At 36.2% G+C, this 26,918-nt stretch overlaps 5 protein-coding genes across 10 annotated transcripts; 4 read left to right on the top strand and 1 right to left on the bottom strand.

Moving 5' to 3' along the window:
• On the bottom strand, window positions 1-1,917 carry LOC141845424 (large ribosomal subunit protein uL10c-like). Its single transcript, XM_074733481.1, has 2 exons — window positions 1,284-1,917; window positions 1-169 (listed from the first exon to the last, which is right to left on the bottom strand). Exon 1 carries the CDS (start codon window positions 1,858-1,860, stop codon window positions 1,300-1,302), a length of 561 nt encoding a protein of 186 aa, XP_074589582.1. The 5' UTR covers window positions 1,861-1,917; the 3' UTR covers window positions 1-169; window positions 1,284-1,299.
• Window positions 1,918-2,322: 405 nt separating this feature from the next.
• LOC141845421 (heat shock protein 81-1) lies at window positions 2,323-5,748 on the top strand. Its single transcript, XM_074733479.1, has 3 exons — window positions 2,323-2,515; window positions 2,611-3,033; window positions 3,983-5,748. The coding sequence occupies exons 1-3, from the start codon at window positions 2,390-2,392 to the stop codon at window positions 5,531-5,533; spliced, it is 2,100 nt and encodes a 699-aa protein (XP_074589580.1). The 5' UTR covers window positions 2,323-2,389; the 3' UTR covers window positions 5,534-5,748.
• Window positions 5,749-6,399: 651 nt separating this feature from the next.
• On the top strand, window positions 6,400-9,000 carry LOC141844742 (BTB/POZ domain-containing protein At1g55760-like). 2 transcript variants are annotated; one of them, XM_074732737.1, is made up of 4 exons: window positions 6,400-6,721; window positions 7,509-7,657; window positions 7,893-8,011; window positions 8,193-9,000. In XM_074732737.1, exons 1-4 carry the CDS (start codon window positions 6,636-6,638, stop codon window positions 8,805-8,807), a joined length of 969 nt encoding a protein of 322 aa, XP_074588838.1. In that variant the 5' UTR covers window positions 6,400-6,635; the 3' UTR covers window positions 8,808-9,000. The 2 variants fall into 2 exon arrangements, with proteins under 2 accessions (XP_074588838.1, XP_074588837.1); XM_074732736.1 differs by having other exon boundaries at window positions 6,400-6,754.
• A 4,757-nt stretch (window positions 9,001-13,757) lies between these two features.
• LOC141844740 (phosphatidylinositol/phosphatidylcholine transfer protein SFH13-like) lies at window positions 13,758-21,195 on the top strand. Of its 4 annotated transcripts, none has more exons than XM_074732734.1 (15): window positions 13,758-13,916; window positions 14,507-14,566; window positions 14,645-14,951; window positions 15,103-15,202; window positions 15,697-15,963; window positions 16,236-16,313; window positions 16,378-16,479; window positions 16,574-16,623; window positions 16,722-16,821; window positions 16,940-17,035; window positions 17,133-17,246; window positions 17,615-17,768; window positions 18,133-18,509; window positions 18,625-18,699; window positions 20,736-21,195. In XM_074732734.1, exons 3-15 carry the CDS (start codon window positions 14,698-14,700, stop codon window positions 20,751-20,753), a joined length of 1,785 nt encoding a protein of 594 aa, XP_074588835.1. In that variant the 5' UTR covers window positions 13,758-13,916; window positions 14,507-14,566; window positions 14,645-14,697; the 3' UTR covers window positions 20,754-21,195. The 4 variants fall into 4 exon arrangements, with proteins under 4 accessions (XP_074588835.1, XP_074588834.1, XP_074588833.1 ...); XM_074732733.1 differs by having other exon boundaries at window positions 14,507-14,571; window positions 17,136-17,246; XM_074732732.1 differs by having other exon boundaries at window positions 14,507-14,571.
• Window positions 21,196-22,360: 1,165 nt separating this feature from the next.
• LOC141845185 (nucleotide-sugar uncharacterized transporter 2-like) lies at window positions 22,361-26,584 on the top strand. 2 transcript variants are annotated; one of them, XM_074733242.1, is made up of 8 exons: window positions 22,361-22,618; window positions 23,757-23,908; window positions 24,070-24,278; window positions 24,395-24,488; window positions 24,980-25,146; window positions 25,223-25,393; window positions 25,988-26,084; window positions 26,151-26,584. In XM_074733242.1, the coding sequence occupies exons 1-8, from the start codon at window positions 22,540-22,542 to the stop codon at window positions 26,265-26,267; spliced, it is 1,086 nt and encodes a 361-aa protein (XP_074589343.1). In that variant the 5' UTR covers window positions 22,361-22,539; the 3' UTR covers window positions 26,268-26,584. The 2 variants fall into 2 exon arrangements, with proteins under 2 accessions (XP_074589343.1, XP_074589342.1); XM_074733241.1 differs by having other exon boundaries at window positions 25,988-26,584.
• The last annotated feature ends 334 nt before the right edge of the window (window positions 26,585-26,918 follow it).

Below are 26,918 nucleotides of genomic sequence, written 5' to 3'. Positions count from 1 at the left end.
AGCTAAGGACCCTGAAACATAAAAGCACAAAAAATGTTTCTACTTAATACAACCCAGAATTTTTAAAATCTATCAAGTTTATCAAAACTAGCACACCAAATCTTTGCTTGGGATATGTTCATGTAAGGAACTCGATTCATTCTCAGTTGGGCAAAAAAATAAATCAAATCTGCATACCACAAAACTAAATTTTAGTGTAGAGAATGAAGGAATAATCAAAAAAATTAGAACCAGAGCATGAGAAGAGACAGCCCTAAACCCATAAGAAAACAACCAAAAACATCACTTCAACAGTGAAACGAAGCATCAAAACTACTGAAAACTGTAAACATGATTACTAAATGCACATGTACAATATACCAACTCGCTCTTCATTACAATTTAGTCTAAAATATATAGCCAGCCCCAGTAATCTGGCTCATGTAAGATTCACAATTTAACTATGGCAAGGCTTGTTTCATTTTGTTATGATAAGTTAATAATAAGTCCGCATAGAATTGAAATAATTCAGAAAAATTCAATTTACGTGGCATTTTTCTCCAAGCATAACTTACTATGCAAACAAGAAGGCATGCATAATATATTTATTTCCATTACCAACTCACTCTCCATTACAATTCAGTTTAATTCACAATCAACCTATAGGGGAGTTAATGTCATTTGTCATAATATGTTGAACTTAAATTGTCCTCTTTATTTTCACATCCATTGTATAATTCAGCGACTGTAAATTGATAAGATAGAAGAACCACTCACGCAGCAAAGAAAATCAAGCTATTACTTTTCATTTGCAGAAAGACATTAGGCTGCTAGTATCAAAGTTCCATTTCTTTAGCATAATCCACTATACAAGCAAGAAAGCACGTGCATAATATCTTTCCTTTAGCAACTCACTCTTAATTGCAATCTAATTTGAAATCTATAGCCAATACCCAATGTTGTGACTCATATTTGATTCACAATTTACCTACAATAAAACTTGTTTTATTATTTGATAATACATATAGAAGTTAGTTTATCTTCTCTTTAATTTCATATCAATTGACTGTTTCATTGATCATCAAGAGAATAGATACATAAGCAACTTGTTACCCTTGACTTGTAGAAACACATTAGGCTGCTAGTTCATGGAGGAGGAGGTCCTAATTGTAAATTATGCAAGTTCACGTTGCTCTTATAGTGCTGAATACTCTTCTAGAAAAGGATTAGAAACTAAAAAAGCAATCAAAGGATTATAACAAAAGCCATGTAAAAGAAATGGGATGAGATAAGGGATTGCATACTGCAAATATCTAGTTTCTATTTCTCAGAAGTGCCTAATGCAGCGGCTTGGTCAGAATCCTTCTCCGGCCACTCCAATACGCTCAATAGGGAGACAGCAGGAGTCTGCAAGCAACCAAGAAAATAGGCGTACGACTCCATCCGCGTGGGCATCGTCTCGAGGACCTGAAAGTCGTCAGGCCCGTAGAGGCGGCCCTCGAAGACGGCGCCGGTGAAGTCATTGAGGGCGAGCTTAAAATCCCGTTGGAAATCGCGGCAGGGCTTGAGAGAGGGAGGGATCTCGTCGGAATGAACAAAGAGCCAGGCGTTCATCCCCTTGGCGCAGGGCTGGAGGGGCTCCCACCTGGTGCCGGCGATGGCCTTCTCCACTAGCGTATTCTTAGCGACGATGAGCTTAGCGGTGGGAGGAAGTGATCCACGAAGGGCCTGTAGCTGGCGCACCGTAAGGCCGTGGCACCAGATCCCGGCGAGGAGGTGGCAGTTCTCCAGCTCCCGCCGCACCATCTCCTGCTTCATACGAGACACCGCCGCACGGATAGGAGGAAGGGCGGTCGACAAGGCAGAGCGTACGGACGTCATGGCGGGAGGAGGAAGCACTCGCCAGCCGCCGCCGGAGTCCGAAACCTAAACCGTAGCAAAAGGCCCGGTTTAATTTCCCACCAAAGATAAGAAAAAAGAAAAAAAGGAAGACATCAAGGTGATTTTTTTTTCGCTTAATTAAACAAGATAATATAATAAAAGTAGGTTTTATACCGGTTTTTTCCCCTCATATTTCTCTACAATTTCAATACTAACTTTTGTCCATCAAATTAATTATATAATTAAATAACATTGTAAAATGTTTATTCCTTTTTATTTTTATTTATAGATAATTATTTCCAATAAATTAGACAAGGTATGGAAAGTATTTTAATTATCATAGAAACATCTAGAATCCTTATCGGATTTGATCTGGTAGTTTGGGTCAATAGAAAAATCTAGAAGCGCGTTAGGATTCTCTCCGTTATATATTCTTCCTCTTCTTTCAACCCTAGTCTTTAATCTCGCACGCAGTGTTAACGCCGACTGCATCTTCGAATTAGATCGCATTCTCCCTTCGGATTCTGCCATGGCGGCCGAGACAGAGACCTTTGCTTTTCAGGCGGAGATCAACCAGCTTCTCAGTCTCATCATCAATACCTTCTATTCCAACAAAGAGATCTTCCTTCGCGAGCTCATAAGCAACTCTTCTGATGTGAGTTCTCGTTCTACATAATCTCGTTCATCAACACAGAATTTTTTTTTGACTATAAAAGAGTTTTTTAATTTCCGCTATGTTTTGTAATGAAGGCCTTGGACAAGATTCGGTTCGAGAGCCTCACGGACAAGAGCAAGCTCGATGCTCAGCCTGAGCTCTTTATCCATATCGTTCCAGACAAGGCAACCAACACCTTGTCTATCATCGATAGCGGTATCGGCATGACGAAGTCCGATCTTGTCAACAATCTTGGTACAATTGCTCGGTCGGGAACAAAGGAGTTCATGGAGGCTCTCGCTGCGGGGGCTGATGTCAGCATGATCGGTCAATTTGGAGTGGGGTTCTATTCTGCATATCTGGTGGCTGAGAGGGTCGTTGTCACCACAAAGCACAACGATGACGAGCAGTACGTTTGGGAGTCGCAGGCAGGGGGTTCCTTTACGGTTACCCGGGATATCTCAGGGGAGAACCTCGGAAGAGGAACAAAGATAACTCTTTTCCTCAAGGAGGATCAGGTACAGACTTAAATGACTGAAGCATTTTTTGGCTTGTCGTTACATGAACGTTTTATTACGCCAAGCCTGAGAAGAAAAGTACAGAATTATTTGAATAGTTTAATGCATATATAGATTCAGTTTCTGCTGTGTATATATTCCAATTTCTCATTATTTTATCAGTTAAGAATTTATCCGCTTTCCATTCATTTTCTTTGATTTTGTTTTGGATATGTGTGAAAATTAGAATTAAAAATTAATTTATTGTGAGTTATGAAGTGTATATATATTTGTTATTGCATGACAAAGGTATTTTCTCATGAATTAAGAGAAAAGTAACTCTTCCTATTATTGATTTGATATTATTTGTATCTTTTGTTTAACAAAGAGCATATATGGTTTCCTTTTGAAAATAGTTTAAGATTTTTATTCCATCAATTTTGGAACAAGCTGTCAACGAATGGTTTATTTGGAATCATAGAACTTGTGAAAATGAATTCAAAGAAGGGTACTAAATTAGGTTATATGTCATCATGGAAGCATAGAGAAATTACTTATGATATGATATTGGAGTTGGAGATGGGTGTTTATTGTGGAAGTAGAAATCTTCCATATAGCAAATTAGTCTGAAAAAATGTATTTGGTTTATTTTTCTCTGCAGATCTCTTTGCATCGTCATGTGTTATTAAATATATATCATTGTTTGGCGCATTAATATTTTAGCAAATATATTGATGACACTGATGTTGTTAACGTAGTTCTCTTTGTTTGTTAGGCTGTTGTTTGTAGTTGTAGATTATCCCAATATATAAAAATGTGATTTCTGCAGACTATTAGCTATTATAGCAACTGTGTTGGAGATGTAATTTGCACTTTGCCTATTCATTTGAGTTTCATTATTTGATCTTTCATGCTTGAAAAATAAGATAGTTGAAGATACTGATTGCTAACTTAGTATGCATTATTATAGTTGGAATATCTTGAGGAACGACGCCTCAAAGACTTAATCAAGAAGCACTCTGAGTTCATCAGCTACCCCATCTCCCTGTGGACTGAGAAAACCACAGAGAAAGAAATCTCAGATGACGAGGATGAAGAAGAAAAGAAAGACACTGAGGAAGGCAAGGTGGAAGATGTTGATGAGGAGAAGGAAGAGAAAGAGAAGAAAAAGAAGAAGATCAAGGAGGTTTCCCATGAATGGTCATTGGTCAACAAGCAGAAGCCTATCTGGATGAGGAAGCCTGAAGAGATCACAAAGGAAGAGTATGCTGCTTTCTACAAGAGTCTCACCAATGACTGGGAGGAGCATTTGGCTGTGAAACACTTCTCGGTTGAAGGCCAACTTGAGTTCAAGGCAGTTCTGTTTGTGCCTAAAAGGGCTCCGTTTGATCTCTTTGATACGAGGAAGAAGCTCAACAATATCAAGCTTTATGTTCGTCGTGTTTTCATCATGGACAACTGTGAGGAATTGATTCCTGAGTACTTGAGCTTTATCAAAGGAATTGTAGACTCTGAGGACCTTCCCCTCAACATCTCAAGAGAGACTCTCCAGCAGAACAAGATCCTCAAGGTTATCCGCAAGAACCTGGTTAAGAAATGTATCGAGCTCTTTTTTGAAATTGCTGAGAATAAGGAGGATTACAATAAGTTCTACGAGTCATTCTCAAAGAATCTCAAGCTTGGTATTCATGAAGACTCTCAGAACAGATCTAAGATTGCTGAATTGTTGAGGTTCCACTCCACCAAGAGTGGTGATGAGTTGACAAGCCTCAAGGACTATGTTACAAGAATGAAGGAGGGCCAGAATGATATCTACTATATCACTGGCGAGAGCAAAAAGGCTGTGGAGAACTCTCCTTTCCTTGAAAAGCTGAAGAAGAAGGGCTACGAGGTTCTGTTCATGGTTGATGCAATTGATGAGTATGCAGTTGGCCAGCTGAAGGACTTTGAAGGCAAGAAGCTGGTGTCTGCGACAAAGGAGGGACTGAAGCTGGATGAGAGTGAGGACGAGAAGAAGAAAAAGGAAGATCTAAAGGAGAAATTTGAAGGGCTCTGCAAGGTCATCAAGGAAGTGCTGGGTGACAAGGTTGAAAAAGTAGTTGTCTCTGATCGTGTTGTGGACTCACCCTGTTGCCTAGTCACTGGTGAATATGGATGGACTGCAAACATGGAGAGGATAATGAAGGCACAAGCTCTGAGGGACTCCTCCATGTCTGGTTACATGTCGAGCAAGAAGACCATGGAGATCAACCCAGAGAATCCAATCATGGAAGAGTTGAGGAAACGAGCAGATGCTGACAAGAACGACAAGTCTGTTAAGGACTTGACACTGTTACTCTTTGAGACTGCTCTACTCACTTCTGGTTTCAGCCTCGATGATCCTAACACTTTTGGCAACAGGATCCATCGCATGCTCAAGCTAGGTCTCAGCATCGACGAGGATGACAAGGTGGAAGACACTGAAATGCCTGTCCTCGAGGAAGGTGATGCTGAGGAGAGCAAGATGGAGGAGGTTGACTAAGCTTTTTGATGCTCTGCTTGTTTGCTGGAGTTTGTTATTTGCTGGAGTTTGGAGTGCTAGTAGTAGTGTTTCTTGATTTTGCTAGTTGGCAGTTCATTCACAATCTATTTGCCTTTAGTAGTCTACGAATCAATAGCAGTTTTTGGTGTTTTCGTCAGTTGTGTCTTCCTAATGTCAACTTGGAATTTTACTTCCACTGTTTTATTTTTGCTGAAGTCTCGTGTTGATGTCATCATCATCTGCATTAAGTTGTTCTTTTCGTAGTTATTTGAAGTTAGTTACTCGATTTTTATATCGTCCTTGAGCAAGGATTAAGATTCATATTTACAGATTCATAAATTTGGACGTCGACTGTCATAGTAACTCCTGTAATTCAACTGACATCAGACTTCACAGCGAACTCCTAACTTGATTCGCAAACTGCGAGTGGCTAAAAGAGATAAAATAGTTCATTTTTTTATTAAATTATATAAAATTCTTTGGCGATGAAAAGTACCCCTTGGAGAACCCTCGCCGAGGAAGACCACATTGTTCATTGCACGGAAAAGAGGATTCAATCCAAAGAATAGCCGATGACGGTGATCAAGAGATGAGCCTTCGGGCTCGGAGAAGGATGTGTCGACAATGGGAGAGGCATTCATATTGCAGAAGAACTGAAGAAGTACTTCCGTCATGTATCGCCCATAAAAGTTTGTAAGTGGGATATTAAATTTAATACTTTTGTATTTTAGAATCTTGGATAATTTTAATTGTTTTTTACTGTTTTTTTTTTTTAATAATAGAGATATTTTTGGGGCTTAGAATTTGGGATGTGAATAAAAGACTTGCTTTCCCCGCCCTCCCTCTCTTTGCCGATGCTTCTTCAATGGCGGAGAAGCAATTGCCTTTGCTGGATTACCCGAAAGCGATCCCTAGTTTCGTTGCGCTCTTTGCCTATTTCTAGGTTGTGACAAGAACGGTGTTGCAAGGGAACGGCCACGTTCATGAGAAGAGGCGTTCGGAGAAGGCAGGGAGGAGGAAGAGCAGAAGACGGAGCAGCGGCGGAATTTCCCGATGCGACGATGAGGCCGCAACAGCAGAAATCACGGAGGCACCGGCGAGGATGAGTGATTGTGCGTACCGGGTGGAGACCACGTCTCGGCTCGCCCAATGGAGGATCGATGCCCTGTCCTCTTACTCCTATCGCAGGTCCGACCTCTTCAAAATTGGCCTCTGGAACTGGTATCGATGACATCCCTTTATTCTCATCTGTCCAACTAGTATCGAGATCCCTGATCAACCTATTCGTCTCTTAATTGAAGTCGATCTTTGACTTATTTTGCTAAAAGTCTCTCCTTGATTGGATATCCATGTTCACATCTCTATCTTCATTTCGTTCCTACTTAATTATGCTTGCATTTCCGTAGTTTTATGCTTGCGGTTGCATCATGGTATAAGTCTAGTTTTTTTTCTAACTAGAGTTTTTATGAGTTACATATAACCGATAAACTTCATCTGTGCACACAAGATTTTTTTTTTATTCAATCTAACACTTTTGCTAGAGGTTTCTCCTTGATTGGATATCAAAGTTCAAATTTTGTTATTGCAGAATGTCTCTATCTTCATCTTGTTGTTCCTCATCCGTCTAACTTGTATTGAAATCCCAGGTCAACTCCGTCATTCAACTGAACTCGATCTAAGACTTATTTTACAAAAGGTCTCTTCTTGATTGGATATCAAAGTTCAAATTTTGTTATTGTTGAATGTCTCTCTATCTTCATCTTATTGTTTTGTTCTGTTCCTTGTGAATTGTGCTTGCATTGGAGTATGAGTCTATTATTTCCAATAATTCTGAATTTATTTGATAACCAATGAACTTCATTTGTACACACAGCAAAATACTATTCCTTATTCCTGGCTTGCAATTTCTATTCATTTTTACTGTAAATTTACTAAATCTAACCATCCAATTCCATACTTTGATTATGAGAAACAGGTATCTCGCAATTGAGAAGAGCAAGCAACTTTATGTCAAACTATACCCTGAGAATTCTAGCTTAACAAGAGAAAACCCACCTATTGCTTCCTTCAACATCAAGATTGTCTTTCCATTGACACCAAACCGCCAAACCCTCATCCATCCAGGTCTGAATTTTTCAAATTGGAGATTCATTTTGTTACCTAGCAAAAGATAAAGAATTTCTGCTTAGATCATCTTATTTCAAGATAGATGCTAACATCTCTAACGTATATCTATTGGTTGTGGTTCAATAATGAAGAGTATACTGCTTCTAAATTGGATATTACATTATGCTAGTAAAAGAGGATAAGTAACCTTAGGGGAAAAAAATATTTTTTTATGCTTTCTTTCTATGTGCAGCAATTTCTGACAAGCAGCTGAGGAACAATAATGACTTTGTGTGGGCTATAGATACCTTGCTTACTGGCAGGTTCATCATCGACCTTGAATTCCTTGATCTGAAGATTTTAACTCCATCAGTAAGCAGATTCTGTTATGTGCTGATAAGATACTTCTATAAATCCATGAATGATTAAGAGGAAGAACATATAATTGTTAGTGGCAAGGAAATATATTATTACTGAATTTTGCAAAAGAACCTGCAAAATGGTACTCTCTGAAACATTTATCATTTAATTTCCTAAATTTGTTTTCTTGTAGGGTGATGAGACTACCTCCATCTGGACCGATCAGCAGGCTAATAAGAACAGAGGTGCTGCGACTCTCAATTCATTTAGTAGGATGCTAACTGAGGGTGTCCACACAGATATCAGGATCAATGTCACTGATAATCTCATTGATGGAAGTATTGGCGCACACAGAGCTGTCCTGGCCACAAGGTCTCCTGTTTTCCGCAGCATGTTTTCTCACGACTTAAAAGAGAAAGAACTTTCAATTATCGACATCTCCGACATGTCTTTCACCGCTTGCCAGGCCTTCCTCAACTACATTTATGGTAACTTTAGGTCCGATGAATTCCTAGTTCATCGTGTTGCCCTCCTACGAGCCGCTGACAAGTACGATATATCTGACCTAAAGGAAGTGTGCGAAGAAAGCCTCGCAGATGACATTGATACTGGCAATGTGCTTGAGAGGCTCCAAGTTGCCCATCTCCACCACTTACCAAAGCTGAAGAGCAGCTGCTTGAGATACCTGGTGAAGTTTGGAAAACTCTACGAGATTACTGAAGACATCAATGTCTTTATGCAGAACGCTGATAGAGAACTTATAGGTGAGGTGTTTAAGGAGGTTCTTGCTGCATGGAATGGCCTCTAAAAGTCACAATTCACAGTGGTTATTCTGATGCATGCGATTAAGAGAACAATGTACGGGATTTTATGATGTATCACGATTTTTTTTTAATTTTTTTATATATAAAAAGGTATATCTTGATTAGGAAAATGTTATGCCTGCGACACCGTAAATGTTGTGTTCCAATGTATTCATTAATTGCGTGTATGTTGGTTTAGATTCCATATAGTATTGTAATTTACATTCTTTTTTTTTTAACTCTTTAAATATAATCTGTTATAAAATCTTCACTTCTCTTTTCAGGACTTTGTATCAGAGATTACTAACATTCCAGTGGTGTGGGTAAAAAAAATTATCCACATAACTATTTGATATTTCAAATAGAATATATAAGTGACAACAAAAAGATTAGTAGAAAAATTAGGTGAATAATTAACAGGCCTATGGATGATGATGATGATAATAATAATAATAATAATTGAATAACTAATCATATACATCTAATTCATATAAAAAAACTAATTTTAAAATTAATTATAACTAGGTGGTTATTAACTTGTTGATAATATTTAATTATAGGGTTAAAATTGGCTCGAATTATATCAACTACTATTTATAATTAACAAATTATCATTTTTATAAAAGCAGACGATTATAAGTATATTTGTAAACTATGATACGGCAAAAAATAACTGTGGTTTTCAATTGCAGATTAGTGGATAATTAATGAAATATGAAAGTTATTAAAACAAGCATAAAATTTTTCCCAAAAGAATTAGAAAGTTATGCTAAATTAATTGTATCAATTTGGACTTGAATTGAATTTTAAATGTACTCATAAAAATTGTTTCTCGGCCTTTTCTATTTCATCCTTCATCCTAAAGCCTAACTTTGGGAAGAAATTAAAAATTTTCCCAATTAATTTTCAATATATATATATATTTCATGTTTCAACAAATTAAGCATCTTCGATTGTGTCTCTTCATAGATATCCAATAAAACTGAAGCAATACAATAGGTTCAGCCAGAAAATCTGAAGGTGGATCAGCATGCTAAAGGAAAAAAGATCTTACAAGTCATTGTCCATCCAAATTCAAATTAATTTCAGGTATATTATATATTGCGATATGCTCGAATCCTGACGATCCATTGGTTCCAGAGATCGCTCACATTTACAAGACCGATAGAGCCAAGTATGAATCAACTGCAAGATCTTGGACCCAGAAATATGCCATGGGTTAGAGGCTAGCTAGCTGTTATGTTCTTCCATCTTCCTTACTCCTCAGTAAATAAGAATCACAGTGACTTTGTTTCTCGGTTTAAGACCAACCAATATTCCATCTCTGCGAAGTTCCTCGATCGATGACTCTTGGCTCTTGCTACTTTCCTTTACTCGTGTTGGTTAATTGCATATAATTAATAATAAGCTGTGGCATGTCTCTTGTATTCCATCTACAAGAGCTTTTACAGTACGAGTAGGGAAAAGACTTCGCCTTAATGGCGCAGTGGGCATGGCCATTTGCTTTAAGGCACTATATAGGTACCTCGCGGTGCGGTGTACCTTGTGTTTTTTTGTATCTCTCACTTTATCCCAACATATTTAAGAACTGTGGGTTGTCACCTTCTGAAAGGATTCAGTGTACGTACTTTTGCTGCGTTCATTTATTAATTAGCAATCCAAAGAAAGGTTTTATATGCATGCCTCGACCAACATTCGTTTCCCTGAGGCTGAGGGACAGATGGAGGGAGTAGAAGAGGATCAAATTAACCAAACGGTCTGAAAATTTGTTTAATTACTTGAGATGGCAGAAGGAAAGGTTCAGGGGCGATGGAAAGACGATCAAATTAACCAAACGGTCTGAAAATTTGTTTACTTGAGATGGCAGAAGGAAAGGTTCAGGGGCGATGGAAAGACGATCAAATTAACCAAACGGTCTGAAAATTTGTTTACTTGATATGGCAGAAGGAGACAGGTTCAGGGGCGATGGAAAGACGACGCGCGATTGAATGAGCGACCAACATATAAGCCTGTCTTTTAGGTTAGCATGTTTGCATCCCTCCATCTCTGACCTTGAATTTCCATTGTTAATGTAGGTTAGCATATCAAGTTTTTTTTTCTTGCGCAATTTTTTGAAAATTAGTGTTGTTATTATCCGTGTTAATTATATCGATGTCAATTGCATTTCGAGAATCTTATTCTTAAAATAAAGCTCAATTCTCAAAGCCATTACTGAGATTCACCTTGGCATATATGATAAATTAAATGATTCCTTTACCATCACAATTCTCTAAAATAAATAATGTTAGAGTCAATTAAAACATCGATCTACTTATGGTTCTGACATTTAATTGAATAGAATCAATAGACCCACCCCCCCCCCGTCATTACTGCCATTGATCCTGAAGTCAAAAGAGCTCCTCCATCCACAATGAACTCTCTCTCTCTCTCTCTCTCTCTCTCTCTCTCTTGCAACAAAACAATAAAATAAAAATTCACCTCTAGTAAATTATTTTTAATTTGTAATTTTTAAATATATTTATTTATTTTATATATATCTCTTCCTGACATGCATTCAAGCTATTTTGGTGGTAATCACATTTTTTCTATACTCACTTTATGGTAATCGTATTATTTTCTTTATTATTAATGGTTACGGTAGCAGTGATGGATGGACATTTCATAGAAGTAGTTTGTCGACGGTCACGTCCCCATCAGAATGTCTTGATTCCAGATCGCAAAACAGAGCAGAAAGCAGAGCATCTAAACCTACAAAAGCTTCTTTTATATCAGAATAAAAAAAGGTCTCACAGATCGATCGACGACAGCGACCTCACGAAACAATCGACAGCGAAATCTCATCACATAATCTGATTTTTTTTTTTACAAACAAAAAAAAAACTGAAATTCCATATTATATCAACGACATTCTTAGATTCTCTACCCTTTCTGCCAACCCATATATTTCCAAACTCCACTGAGGAAGACGATAAATTCCACATTTTATTTCCTTTGCAGAAATTCTTTTACCGATAAATCATCACATTACTTTTGTTCTTTCTGGAGACACCAAATCTGGTGGAATGCAGAAGAATGGTCCTCTTCCCAATTTATTGCTGTCTTCCTCTGCTTATTTAGTAAATGAACTACCCAACAGCAGCAGCTTTATATATTTCTTTTAACAACAACAAAAATAATAACAATGTTTATATAAATATTCGGTTTCAGCAGTATATACATTTATATTGGGATATCAAAAATGATAAATACTGCCCACATCTCTTTTTAACAGGGTGGTTGGCTGGTCACTTTTAACAAGGTCAGCTGGTGAGGTTTCTTGTATTGTAGCTAACATTTAGAACTTGATTTTTCTATTAGAGCCAGGTCAAAAATTTGCTCGATGAGTTTATCAATTCAATTTCGCTTGAACTGTCTCCGTCCAGTTTTATTTATCAATGGACTGACAATAAAAAGAATTCTGATATCTAAAATATCTTAAAGAAACAATTTAATGAATGCTGGTGTTGGATCACGATCTATCAATCTCTACGTTCGCTCTTCCCTATGACATGACTTAGGAACCAATGAGCGTCTTACATTTAAAACGAAATTATTGGAGTAATAAATAAAAAAGTGCTACTGCTTGTGCTGACAATATTCCTGCTGCTCTTCTGCTTCAACTCCCATTATTATATGTTCCTTTGTCTTCGGGAATCTACAACGAAGACCGTCCGATCCAACTCTAATGGCTCAGATATTTCTCTTCTTAGGTAAGAAAGTTTTCTACCTCCGTATTATAAATAAGTTTTTTTTCATTACTTTTGAGTCAATAATTTGAAAGAATTAAAAGATTATTATACAATGAGTAAATATTCATTTTATTTTAGTATTTCATACGCTTGAATTATCTTCCTTGAATTATTATGGTAGTTTAGCTAATTTGAAGAAATCAATATAAACACCTTTAAAAGATAGATATGTTTATTTTATCAGAGAAAGGTACTTAGTTTGTTTCTCTTTGTTTTCCTTTTATTTGTTTCTAAAATACATTCGAAAATTATAATAAAACAATCTAAATCACGTAAAATATATATGTTAGCAGGTAAATTGTTCCTCTTATTTTACACTGCTTTACTAAATTGATTTTTTTTAAATAATAATAATATCTGCTGACTACCAAAACAGTTTTCTTGATAACGAGCAAGTGTGTAATAAATCCTAAATGAAAGAAGAAGAAAAAACAAGAATGTTGAAGATGAAATCAAATCCAGAATAAATTATTCAATTTATTCTATCACAAGAAAAACTCATGTAATTAGTTTACATCCCTTGTTGGATATTCCAGTATTCATTATCGTTTACACTAATGTTTTCTAATATATATATTATTTTACTAAACGATGAGACTAATAATCTCTCACACTTTGGCATAACTTAATCAACCTAAAATTAAAGCAGCTTGAAGTTTATGGTACAAAAAAAATGATATAATGAATAAAAATTAGAAGTCAAACTATATTTAATTTTGTTTTAAATGGTTGTTTTATATAAGCCAATATAAAACTATATGAAATAATATAAATTAATTATATTTTAAAAGATAATTTTATGACATTTAAAATTAATTAAACTATTTTTTAAAAATATTTTATTTGGTAAGAATATCTAATTTGTGATATTCATTTATTTATTAAATTACACACTGTTATTTTTTAATTTTATTTAAAACAAGAAAAGGATTATATTTTAAATCACATATGATTAGCCCTCCAATAGATGTTTCAGGGAATGGAAAAAAAGATATAAAAACGCTTCATGGAAATAAAACTATAAAATGAATGAGATCTGTGATTGTATTAAATACCGAGGAGTAAAATGGATACATACATACTGTGAAGGCTCACTTCACATTTATCCGCATAAAAGGTTCTATGCGTCTATCAAGTTAGTATGGCGATATGATCTCACGGCAAATGTTAAAACCAAAAAGGAGTCGATGCTGTAATCAAACTCTTGCTTCTCCACGCGACGATCTCTCTTCTCCGTTGTTCTCGCGATCCTTCAGTTCAGCCTGCCTGGAGCTTTAGGCTATTGGTGTTTCTTCCTCTTCCTCTAGTGCTCCTGATCCGGAAGAGGTACGTGTCGGTGTTCCTCTCGGCGTTGCGGCAAATTGAATTCTTTCGATAAAAAATTTGTTCCTGCTCGTTGGGATTAGAAGTGAAAGGTAGTAGGGTTCATTTATTCATTTGACATCGGGTTTTGGACGGCTTTCGAGTATTGGTTTTTGAGGATCGCTTTCTAGTTCAGATGGATCTTCGATTGAGGGCTATGGTGATTTATCAACGGAAAGATTAAAGAAAGGAGTTTATTTTGATGATTTTGGTAACTGATGGATGAATGCAGTTGTCGGGTACCTTTGTCGATACGAACCTCGGTATCCATGCGACTGGATCTTGCGATGTTGGAGCTGTCGGCGAGGTAATTTTTGCTTCGGCGTCGCGATGCATCTCTAGATTCGACGTGGATCTATTTTGTTGAGATGATTTACTAAAAGATGTTTTTTAATTATGATTTTTGATGATTTTTATCTGATGTTTGAAGAGTTCTCTGTGTCTTTCTTCCTCTATCGCATTACATTTCCTTTATAGTTCTTTTTTCTTAATATGTCGTCATTATGGACCTTTTCGTTGATTCTAACCAGAAACATAAATAACATAAATTGCAGTTCAATACTTCTGAAGCTCGTACACTGAAAAGGTTGTTCATTGATGACTCAGAAGCAAAGGTTAGGTGGGTAGTTTAAGGACTCTTAATACGACAACATGGATGGGCTTTTTAAATAGTGTACTTGTCTTCCTTGCAGCATGTCCTGAGGGATCTATTTGTTTTGATCAGAGAAAAGAAAGAATACCTGACATGGAAAACTCTGAAGATGAGCTGAGGAGAACAAAAATAGGATCTTTAAGGAAAAAAGCATTACACGCTTCCACTAAACTTACTTATTCCCTGAAGAAGCGGAGTAAGAAGAAAGTTGATTTCAGAGTTCCTTCATTTTCAATTGAGGATGTGAGAGATGCTGAAGAGGAGCAAGCAGTCCAAGCATTCCGGCAAGAACTCATTGCCAAAAATCTGTTACCTGATAAGCATGATAATTACCATACATTGCTCAGGTTAGGTCATCTGTTCCTAATAGTTTGATCACTTGGGACATGATCAGTCTTGTTGTGGCATGTTGTAATTGTGGAGGACGTAATATTTGATATTATGATCACATTAATCCATAAAAAACTTTATCAAAGTTTTTTTTGCATGTGCCTCTAGATTCCTTAAAGCCAGGAAATTTGATTTTGAGAAAGCAATACTGATGTGGGACGAGATGCTTCAATGGAGAAAACAATTTGGAACAGACTCGATTCTGGAGGTAATGTATTATTCACTAATCATGGTGTAGCTTTACATGCCCCCTAAGAATTGTGACTATCAAAAGAGAGCATCAGTATTACCTTCTTTATTACTTCAAAATGTATAGGTATTCTGTTTATGCCCCCCTATAATATTTTTATCATTTTTGAGGAGTGTAACAAAACCTAATTACCTATAGGAGTATACCTATGACCATCCAGGTAATTGAGTTCAAATAGTCTGTATTCATGGCTTGCTTTTACTACTGTAATATGTGGATGCAACATGTAATGGATATCATTAATGTTAATGACAATTTCATTATCTAAGATATTCACATTATTTTTATAAAAAAAATAGAAATGGGAACTGTCTGGGCCAGAAAAAAAAACTAAGCTAGAGACATTTGCATTATTATCTATATTAGAAGAATTCTTTTGATGTACGGAAGTCAGTTCTTTTTCAAACAATGTTTGGCATGTTGATCACACATAATTTCTTGATCAATTGAAGGATTTCAATTTTGAAGAGCTGGAGGATGTCTTGCACTACTATCCTCAGGGGTATCATGGAGTTGACAAGGAGGGAAGACCTGTCTATATTGAGAGGCTTGGGAGTGTTGAGCCTGACAAGCTTATGTGCATAACTACACTGGAGCGCTACTTGAAATATCATGTGCAGGAGTTTGAGAGAACCCTGAATGAGAAATTTCCTGCATGTTCTATAGCTGCCAAAAGATATATTGGCTCAACGACAACAATATTGGATGTACAGGGTGTAGTATGTTTCTATCTTTTCTTCCTATGAGCTTTCTCTGTATAGTTCTTTAGAAATATTTCTTTAAGTATTTTTTCTTCATTATTCTTGTATTTAACAAATAACAATCCCTTTTGGACAAAATGTAAAAGATTAATTATACTTTTATTCAATTTCGTGCTATATCAATCACTGTTAATTGCCCCTCAGTTTCATTTTTATCTAAATTGATTTGGGCCATTTCTTTGCCTTCCGAGTGTGATTTTTTTAACTATCTGGTGTATTGTTGATTACAGGGATTGAAGAATTTCAGCAAAACAGCAAGGGATTTGTTGCTTAACATGAACAAGATAGACAGCGAATACTATCCTGAGGTAGGATAAATTTTTCTCTGCATCTTCTTCTAGGAGGAAGGTTCACATGTTTAAGTTTGTGCAGACACTTCATCAAATGTTTGTGATAAATGCTGGGCATGGATTTAAACTTCTGTGGAACACTGTAAAAGGATTCCTCGATTCCAAAACAACTTCAAAGATACATGTAGGCTAAATTCTTCTGAAGAATTAGTTCATTGTGTCATGTAGTCATATTTGTTCTATTCTGCATGACATCTGTGGTAAATTTTCTTATGTAGGTTCTTGGCGCAAAGTACCAGAGTAAGCTTCTTGAAGCAGTTGATTCAAGGTTGGTAGGCTTTGAGTTCTTTGGCGTTGGATGTTTTTATCATACCCATGACCATTACTCGACTTACCAGACTCATGTAGATTTTTTTTTTCTTACAGTCAATTGCCTGATTTTCTTGGTGGCACATGTACTTGCTACACTCAGGGGGGATGCCTCAGGTCTAATAAAGGACCCTGGAATGATCCAATTATAATGAAAGTAGGTTGCTCCATCTTGTTACTTGCTGCATTATATCATGTTCTATTTACTGACAAACTGTCCCATTAGACTAATATTTTCTTCAACTGAGAGATCTATCGCTCATTGTTCTTTGTAGATTGTAAATTGCATTGGAACATCATGTATTAGTGAAATCAGGCATGGACATGGCCAACAGATCAATGCGTCTTATTCCAGGCGACATCCACCAAAGGCAAAATATTGAATTTGTAACTTTCGTCATGTTTTTGATGTATATGTACATCTCCCTTTTTTGTTGTCACTAAACTGATTTCCGGTCCTTCGAATAGCAGAGAAGTAACAGAGGTACAATTGGCGAATCAGGATCTGAGGTAGACTATCTTGATTCTCCAGTCATATCAATGACTCCTGAACATATTCATTCAGCTCTGGTGCATGAAGATGTGAGTTTGATGCATCTGACTAATAAACACTTAACTAATACTAATTCCAATGTGTTTTTTTTGGTTGTGTATGCATTTGGGAAATGCTTCGTGATGATTTGAATAATATTGTAACAATCAATTATCATACTATAGAAAAAATCTGTCTCCTACAAAATAGAGGATCCTGCCCAAATTGAAATTGTGCGTGCCATCATTTTTTTACAATCTGATCCTACAAAAATCTGATTCTATTTGAGTCGCCTTCTTCATCATCATCATTTTTTAATTGATATTTGTGTGTGCCATTTTTGTAATAGGTAAGGTCTTTCAACAATGGTACTACTACTAAATCTTAGTGCATCTTCTTGTCTTCATTGTCTTGACAGGTCAGAGCAACAGATTCTATGTCTTTCTATGGCTGTACTAACCATGTTGTACCTGAACCATCTGGTGGTAAAATGCCAATATCTGCAGTGAACTTCTCTGATGAAGTAAAGGATGATAGCCATTCTTTTCCTGCAAGAACTTCACATTCATTAGGTAGTATGGATGATCTAAATGCCTTTTCCTTAGTAACTAAATTTTTTGGTTCTTAAATTCTTTTTTCACAAAGAGAGAAAGATCATATACCACTTAAATTGTCATGTAAACCTGCACTAGACCAAAATGACCATCATATTAGTTTTTCCCAAAACCTGAGACTCTTGAATGACAAATCTGCAGAATTCTACAATCACAGAAGTATCCATACATAAACACTTGTACAATGTACAACCATTCATTTCCTTTATTATCTAGTTTACTGCTTGCAGATCACAAAGCTATATTATTCTTGAAGCAATAACAAGGAAATTATGACTACCAGGTAATTTGGTGAAATTTTTATCTTTATTTGATGTTTCAGGCAACTTGTCCTTTGAGGGGCACAATGCCACTGAAAATGAGCCAAGAGGAAAATTGCAAACTTTTGGTAGAGCATTGATCACTTTGTTGGTAAAAGTATTGTCCTTCCTTGGTGTCTTTCAGTCTAGAACAGAACAGAGACTGTGCAGCATTCACCCATCAGATAGACTGAGCTTGATACCTGATAAACATTCAAACTTAGAATCTGCCAAGGAAGATGATGTCGCTCCATGTATCCAACGTCTTGATAAGCTTGAGTCATTGCTTAATGAACTTAGCAGAAAACCTGCAGAAATTCCACAGGAGAAAGAGCAAGCAATCCTGGATTCAATGAATAGGATAAAAAATGTTGAGTCAGATCTTCACAAGACAAACAAGGTAATACAATGCTTGGATAGTTGGATATATTAACCATGCCTATTCGAAGTTGTTGTGTATCATTCTCTTTTTTCCACATCTTGGTCCCAGAATTTGATCTAAGTTCCTCGTTCAGGTATTGCAAGCAACTGTGACGAAGCAATTGGAGATTGAAACATCTTTAGAAGCTCTAAATGATACTACTGTTAGGGTATGTCCAGCAAAATGATTTCATATTTGTAGACCATAATTTCCCTCATCCATGATTACATTTGATTAGCGGAAAAGCACTAATCTTTTCAGTTGTTTATTGCTCTTATTTGTTAACTGCTGAAACAGAATTTCCTTTTGAATTTATGTACTGGTTATATTTAGTAGCTTCAGTTGGAAAAGGAAACAGGCAAATTAGTTAATCAGTTAGTGTTTTGAATTCTGATTTGCATACTTTGCATCTAAATAAATGTTTGATGCTTACAATTTATAATGTTAAGTGGTTTTTGAGCAGGCTAAGGATTGCTCGAGAGAGTAAGCAAGAATTACCTTGATATGTTAGGCAAAATTAAATCACCACTCCCGAGTTTAGGTCCTTCTAACTCTCTTGGTCAGTCTGGTTCACAAATTACAATACACTAGGAATAAAATAACTATTCCTATGGAATGAAATTAGGGAAAACAATAAGATAGTAAAAGTATTCATTAATTTAGTTCATGGCATGGAATAGATATAAAATGATTGTTTTTATATTTTATTCGTAAGAATACTAATAATAACAGACAAGGAATAATTTTCACCAAAACATTTATATATTTTATACATGAAATATTTGTTCAATTCATATAGCTCACACAATCTACTCAATCAATTGGGTCTAACTTATCTACCTTGTCCAATATGCCCAATCGACCAATTGGACCACACTCCCAATGTGACCAAGCTATCTAGCTTGACTGCCCTCCTTCAGTAAAAGGTGGAATCTGCTATCCCAGCGGCCCCACACGATTGGTCCCACGATTATCTGTGAGGAGGTAAATCGAGAAGCTGCAGTTGGCTACGATGGGGGAGGGCATTGCCTTGGTTTCGTCGATATTCGACCCTTGCCCACTTCAGCAAGTCTACCTCGTCGTAACTAACTCAACTATGCCCCGGAGGCAACTTGACTGCCCTCTTGACCGAACTGATGCATTTAGTCACTCAATTTTCTTTTCCTATTGGTCCAATTGATTGACTCGTCCAATTTGGTGGGTCTAACAGACCTAGTTAGCCTCCTTATTCCACTGACACATTTAACTTGTTTGGTCCATTGACTCAGCCAATTGGTCTACCTAACTCCACCAACCGCTACTATTTAGTCCACTAGGCCTGCCCAACTTGATTAATTTGTGCTGCCTTACTAACCCGTTTTATAGAGGGCGGTCAACCATTCCGGCATCATTGAGTCGATTGGCTCATCTGATGCGTTCGACCAAGTAGCCTATTTTGTCCCTCTATCTTGATTGGTACATCTTACTCATCCTATTCATTGTTCTAACTAGCTTCCTCAGGGCATATGACTAGCCTCTTTGATTCACTTTTCTTGTTCTTGATATGTATACTTTGAACGGTTGAATAATGTAATAATATGTTTAATAATGGATGAGATAAGGAATAATTGTTATTAGAATAAGGAATAGCCACTCTTATAAATTGAAAACCACAATTCTAATGGCAATTAGTATTCTGAGCTCATTTTTAGAATCGCAATAGAAATACTTATTCTAAAATTCATAATCAATAAAATAGTTATTCATGTGAACCAAACACATCATCAAACTTTGTGAATTTTGATGCACCAGGTACTGTGATTTTGGTCAATTACTATGCTAAGTATTATTTTCTGAAATCTTTGCTCAAGCATATTTAGACTCAAGTCGATTTGCTGCTCCTAAATATATTGTCAATCTCGTATCAAGGATCTCAAATAGAGATCTTTAACATTAGATCTTACAGTTCATGTACCTGGAAAAAGTTGTAATTAGCCATTCAGATATTGAAACATGGTGTCCTTTTCTACCAATTGAATTTAAATATTTATCTGTTATTCAATCTCTACGAATTTAAGTCTCAGTATGATTTATTGAAACACGGTGTTCTTTTCTTCAAATTGAATTTAAATATTTAACTTTTATGCTATTTTAAGAATTCAAGGGTTACTATGGTTTATTCAAACTGTCATTGATTGTTTTTTGGGTTTGTGCCTTTTTGTGTAGAGGAGAAAATTTTGGTGATGCCTAAGGATAAAGTTCTATAAACAGAGATGACCACACTTCCTTCCATACTTGGCGATTTTTTTTGTTTTTTGGCTCAGAAAAATAGCAGAAAAGGAGTTGAGCGGGTTAATTAGGAAGATCACAGTTCATCAAACATGCAAGTAGCTGAATGTTTGGCAAGAAGCTTGCAAAGAGATGGGCAATGGAAAATTACGAGTAAAAGAAGAGCCAAGTACATAGATAAAACATGATTTTTTTTCCCTGTTTAGTTTTTTCCCCCTTTCATCTTATTTTCCCACTCGTTCCAATGTGAGTTTTTCCTGGATGCAATTTATGTAAATAATTGTAGTAGGATGCTGCTGTTTGATGCTTCAGGGTGTTCATGTATTGCTTATATGCTAACATCTAGTAGACTTCATGCTTCTTCATCCTCAAAACAAGTCAAAAAATTTTATGAACACTTTTTGGTGCAATCAGTTCACAAGAGCAATTATTTTACTTCTAATAAGTATTTTTATTTGACTATAAAAAATATGAGTGCTAGTTTTTATGGAAGTACTATTTCTTAATTATACTGAGCAAAAAATGGACTACATGTATAACATGTATTAGACAAACTGAGTGAGTTAAGTGATTTGAGTTAGACGGAATAGGTCAAGTGAGGCAAGATTGAATTGAATGGTTTATATATATATATATATATATATCATGTATTCAATCTATATTAATTAATTTTGAGATGGACTGTTTGATTTTATATTTCGATCAATCAATTAAATTTAAAAAATGAAATGATTTTCAATCTCATTAATTTTTCTAATGTTGCATATATGTGCTACATGAGTTTTGAATCATGATTATTGAAAAAATATTCTGTTTCTTACTTATCACACCCTGGGCAATTGAATTGAATGACTGAACATGTAGATAGGAGTGTATGGAATTATGTCGTGGGAGAGTGGGATCGAACAAATAGGTGGATTTGGTTGGTTAAATTGGTAAGTGGACGAAAGATTGGATAAGTGCTGAGCTTTGATGATGGTCGAATGGATCAGACAAATATACTTTTTATGGCAATATATTTAATTTTTTTGCTTATATTGAGATACAACTCAAAATGATAATTAAAAAAGAAAGCAATATATTTTTTAATGTTATTGAAGGACGCAAATATAGGAAAAACAATATATCTAACACAATTTCAAAATTCATCAAGGATAGAAAGGATTAATGAAAATAAAAAAATTTGATATCTAAAATTAGCAAATGACAAGTTAGAAATAGAATTTGATCACTCGATTACAGATAGTGAATTCATTTTGCCTCTCAAGTCATTAATTTCTTCAAAAATCTCTAAATTTTAAACAATAAAAATATTAAAATTTTCACCTCTAATTATTAATTTATTTAATAAAAATGATATGATATATGCGTGTCATTACATGGCCAATAAAGTAACTGAATGATTACAAAGTGGAGTCATGATAATATAAAAAAAATCTTAGATTTTAAAAGGCATTTCGACCTATTTATTTTCTTAAAAAATATTTTAAAAAAAAGCATTTAAATTTCAAAGAACAATACAAAATGAATATTTTTCAATTCTAATTCGAAGCTTAAATCCGAGTACGACGTCCCTTCTGCCAGTCCTCCTCACTCCTCCAACTGCTTTCGTTGCCTTCGATCGCGGTGCCAGATCCTAAGATCAAGGCTCCCTCCATCGTCTGCACGCATCGCCGGCCTCCTCGCGGAAAGATAGGATCTTACGAGTCGGCTTGATGCTTTTTTGGCCTGGTATATCGGAATGGGACTGTCGGAATCAATATTGAGCAAGGATGGGAGGAGGCTCATGAAGCGCAAAGATAGTGACGCTGGGGAACAAGGTATGTTTCTCTTTCTCGAGTCAAAATTTTCCATCTTCGAGTTACGGGAAACTGATTCGTTGAGTGTTTTAACTTGTTTTATTGTTTGATTTGGTTTTGATTTATTTTCTTGCTTCGGAGGATTTGTGCCCTAACAATGATGAATTTTGTTATTTGTCCAAGGAGTATGGATGAGCTTTTAAGGTAGAGGTTTGTTTCGTTGTCGGTGCCTTTTCTTAGCTTAGATAAACAAGGGAACGTGTTTATTTCATTCTGAAAATTGTGATTCACAATGATAGGCCTTTCGTTTTGCCTACTTTGTTCTTTTGTGGATTTATTATATGCGATGCACTCGCCTCAAGAGCCTGACCAATAGACAGTTACCTGACGTAGATTTTGAATCCTCGATGTCATTACTATTTTGCTCATAATTTCCTAATAGATGGGAATCGACTTGTAAAGTTAGGTCTTATTAGTCAAACTAACGCTTTCTTTCATGCCTAATTAAAATTGGCAACAGGTGGTATATAATTTAGACTTTATGTATTAGATCCTGTGCAAATATTTGGAATTGCAACAATATCTTTGGATATTTCATCAATTACATCATTGTGAAATTATTAGAAAAAAATTACTATCCAAAAACAATTAAGTGTAGAAGATGATTTCTGGGAGAAAATAGATTAAGATGGTATGACATGTTCAAAGGCAATTCATATCTTCTATATGTGGGCAAATCAAATTAATTAAAGGTGGAGGTTTAGAAAATATAGGGAGACTACTAGCGATATTTCCTTTTATGGAGTTCAATAGAGGGATATGATTCACCTAATCGACCTCAAATAGTCGGGATTAACAGCTTGATAATGATGATATCGAACTTGGTGATCGATAAGGATGAAAGTGAATCTCCTAAGGAGAAAAGTAAAATGTATGATTGCCGAGTAGGAATTCCATTTTCCCCTCTTCGTACATTACCTCGAATTCCTATTCCTAAACTCCTAGCATTATTAGTTTGTTTAAACTTCTATCTCAGTAAGGCGTCCTTTGGACAAAGACATAAGTCATTGCCATGTGATAGTGGGGAAAGCAAGCAGAGTAGGAGAAACCACCAAATTGCTTCATTCTGTTGATTTTTTCTCAATCCTATGGCTTTCAGGTCGAGCATTGGAGGAGCTACGGAGTTCTTTATACAGTGATATTCATACTTCGGAAGGAGCAAAGCGCCAGCAGCAAAAGTTATGCGGTCCATTCGTGGCATTGACCTTCAATTTCATTGTGGCTGTTGGAATAATCATGGCCAACAAAGTGGTGAGTTTCTCATCTCTCTTAGGCAAACTTGTTGCTTCCTATTCTTCATGAACTGTACTCCTGTATGGAACAAAGTCCATACATTGCTTTGGAATCACTGGATTGTAAATTCCTTCAATATGAGTCTTTACTGAAGAAACCAGTGATCCTTTATTTTACAGGTCATGGGCAAGGTTGGATTCAATTTTCCAATCGCCCTTTCTTTGATCCACTATGTAACTTCTTGGTTGATCATGGCCATCTTCCAAGCACTATCACTGCTGCCTGCTTCACCGCCTTCTAAATCTACACCATTTTCTTCTTTATTTGTCCTGGGTGCAGTGATGGCTATGGCCACTGGACTTGCTAATGTTAGCCTACAACATAATAGGTGATTCCCATGTGCTACTATATAACTTGAATCCTGTTAATTCTTTACTCCAAAGTAATCCTATTTCTTATTCTAGTGCTTCCACCATTTCTATTGATATCTGATTCTTATTTCAGTGTGGGTTTCTATCAAATGGCTAAGATAGCTGTGACCCCGACAATTGTTCTTGCTGAGTTTATGATTCTTAGCAAGAGGGTGACGCTTCAAAAGGTTGCTACTTATAATTTCCTTTAGAATTTTATATAACTGCAATTAATTGGTCTAGCATAAACAGGAAAACCAATATGTCATAGAAGTTGTATATGCTTGTATTTAGGACTGGCTCCAGTTGCTTTTTTTTTTTTTTTTTTTTGCTGTTATCAGCTTTGCATTGCATCTATATGCAGCAGAATCTAGGTAAGATACATATCCTCTCTTGTGGTCAAACTTGATAAGTTATGGAAAAAAATGATATTTCAACACTTATTAAAGAAAATGGGAGAAAATTTGACAGTGACTGGAAAACGAGATTACTGATAGAAAGAGTTTTGTATGGATATGCATGCAACTCAAGTTTCTGTTCTGTACATGCTAATTGCATTTGGAGACATCTGGACTATAAATGAGTTCGTTTTGTTGAACTGTATGTAGTTTAGCTATAAATGATACCATACTATTTTTCAAAAGAATCTCCAACTCTTCATTTTCATTGTCCAATCCAGGTTATCACGCTGACTATTGTATCAATCGGTGTGGCTGTTGCAACAGTTACTGATCTGCAATTTAATTTTTTTGGCGCTTGTGTTGCATTGGCATGGATTGTGCCTAGCGCCATAAATAAAATTCTTTGGTCAAATTTGCAACAAACAGGCAACTGGACTGCGCTCGCGTATGTGGAAAAATTATATAACTTGATCTGTTCACCACTTCTATTAGTGCCTCTAAATCAGTTCCAATCTGACCAGGTTAATGTGGAAGACTAGCCCAATTACCATATTCTTCTTTGTGGTTTTAATGCCGTTGCTAGATCCTCCAGGTGTATTATCCTTTAACTGGACTTGGAACAATGCATCTGCCATAATCATATCAGCGTTATTTGGGTTTCTTCTCCAGTGGTCTGGTGCTTTGGCACTTGGGTGAGTCTGCAAGTCTCTTGGCACTTATAATATGATTGTTTAAGAATGAGATGGCATCCTCTAAGTAATGATCCTCTAATTTGAATATACTAAAGTGTTCCTTAACTGCACTAGGTGATCAGGTTTTCAACTTGACAGAATGGGATATTCTCAGATGTTTGATCTACTCCGTAATGTAGAGTTGTTATATTTCATCTGATCAACGTGATTATTTTATTAATGTTTAGAATTTCCCCTATTTTTGTGGAAGGTTATCAGTGATAGAACAATACGTTTGGATTATAAGCTTATAAAGCATTTGATACTTCCAGTGCAATTAAAAACACAATTGGTTTAATATCATTAGGGAGAGAAAAAATAAATGGGATTAGACTGTAGCTTGTCCTAAAGAATGAAGAGAGGATGTAGCACTTAATCAGTGACTAGTAAAGGATTTCGGTCACTTAAGTTGGCATGTAAAAGTTAAGATTTTCTGCTTAGTATCATTATTTTTGTTGTATAAACGAATAATTAGATTGTCTTCCGCAACTGTTGCTGCCTTTAATCATCATATCACTAAAAACAACTCTTTTGGATCTGATTCATACTGCACAGTGCAACATCTGCAATCTCTCATGTTGTTCTTGGTCAATTCAAGACTTGCGTAATCATGCTGGGCGGATATGTGTTCTTCAACTCCGACCCTGGAATGGTTAGTCTCAGCGGAGCAGTTGTTGCTTTGTGTGGGATGTCATTCTACACTTTCCTCAACTTGCAGGGATCGAAAGAATCATCAGCAGTGACAAAACCACTACTTTCAAAGCAGACTTCGATTGCTGCAAAGCCCAAAACAATCATCGAAGAGGATGAAATGGAAAAGATGGATTCTGTTTGACTGAGCAACTCGCCGCAGGCGACTAAGTCACTACTTTTGAAGCAGAATTCCCATTGCTCCAAAATCCAAGGCAGTCAGTGAAGAGGATGAAGTGCAAAAACATATTCTGTTTCAACAAGCAACTCCGTGGACTGGTCTTGTTGTTCGTTCGATTAACCTTTGTTTTAGTCTGTTCATTTTCTCCGAAAGAGGGTACATGTTGTTTTCCTTTTGTTTTTAGTTTTGCAACTTTTAACAAGCCGAGCAAACTGTTGCTGCTGAAAGCTGTAACTGTGTGATATATATCCAAAGGCCTAGTACCATCTTTGCATGAACAAGTATTCAAACCAATGTTTTCAAAACCGTCTCCGTGGCGGTGGTCAAGGCAGACAGATCTTGATCCATTCATTGACCGGCACACGATACAAGTTTGAGCCCGTGATATAGCAGGGCTGGGCTCCCTTCCTAGAGCATAACTAGGGTTCTAGGAAGATAAGCTGGAATTCCTTTTTCTTCCTCTTAGGCACGTGTATATCAATGAATTTATTCATATTATGACAATTTTCTCTTTATTTAATCACGTGTGGGCGGGGTCTGTCTAAATTGGTTCAGCTTTACGTGAGTCTCACAAATCATGTTATATTATTCTCTAGTCTCAATCCTACTCTACAT

Source organism: Curcuma longa, chromosome 14 (assembly GCF_044706935.1).
Source record: "Curcuma longa cultivar G26 ecotype Majalengka, Jawa Barat chromosome 14, ITB_CL_G26_1.1, whole genome shotgun sequence".
Lineage (NCBI taxonomy): Eukaryota > Viridiplantae > Streptophyta > Magnoliopsida > Zingiberales > Zingiberaceae > Curcuma > Curcuma longa.
This window is presented reverse-complemented; position numbering and strand designations above follow the sequence as displayed.

Bases quoted from the DNA above. Each gene is read 5' to 3' on its own strand.
- LOC141845185 (XM_074733241.1), top strand. From the start codon at position 22,540: ATGGGACTGTCGGAATCAATATTGAGCAAGGATGGGAGGAGGCTCATG. The intron at 24,489-24,979 runs GTTGCTACTTAT...TGTCCAATCCAG, and splicing joins AGAGGGTGACGCTTCAAAAG to GTTATCACGCTGACTATTGT. The intron at 25,394-25,987 runs GTGAGTCTGCAA...CATACTGCACAG, and splicing joins TCTGGTGCTTTGGCACTTGG to TGCAACATCTGCAATCTCTC.
- LOC141845424 (XM_074733481.1), bottom strand. From the start codon at position 1,860: ATGACGTCCGTACGCTCTGCCTTGTCGACCGCCCTTCCTCCTATCCGT.
- LOC141845421 (XM_074733479.1), top strand. From the start codon at position 2,390: ATGGCGGCCGAGACAGAGACCTTTGCTTTTCAGGCGGAGATCAACCAG. The intron at 2,516-2,610 runs GTGAGTTCTCGT...TTTGTAATGAAG, and splicing joins TCATAAGCAACTCTTCTGAT to GCCTTGGACAAGATTCGGTT. The intron at 3,034-3,982 runs GTACAGACTTAA...GCATTATTATAG, and splicing joins TTTTCCTCAAGGAGGATCAG to TTGGAATATCTTGAGGAACG.
- LOC141844740 (XM_074732732.1), top strand. From the start codon at position 14,550: ATGACTCAGAAGCAAAGGTTAG. The intron at 14,572-14,644 runs GTGGGTAGTTTA...TCTTCCTTGCAG, and splicing joins GACTCAGAAGCAAAGGTTAG to CATGTCCTGAGGGATCTATT. The intron at 18,510-18,624 runs GTAATACAATGC...TTCCTCGTTCAG, and splicing joins ATCTTCACAAGACAAACAAG to GTATTGCAAGCAACTGTGAC.
- LOC141844742 (XM_074732736.1), top strand. From the start codon at position 6,636: ATGAGTGATTGTGCGTACCGGGTGGAGACCACGTCTCGGCTCGCCCAA. The intron at 6,755-7,508 runs GTATCGATGACA...TATGAGAAACAG, and splicing joins AAAATTGGCCTCTGGAACTG to GTATCTCGCAATTGAGAAGA. The intron at 8,012-8,192 runs GTAAGCAGATTC...GTTTTCTTGTAG, and splicing joins TGAAGATTTTAACTCCATCA to GGTGATGAGACTACCTCCAT.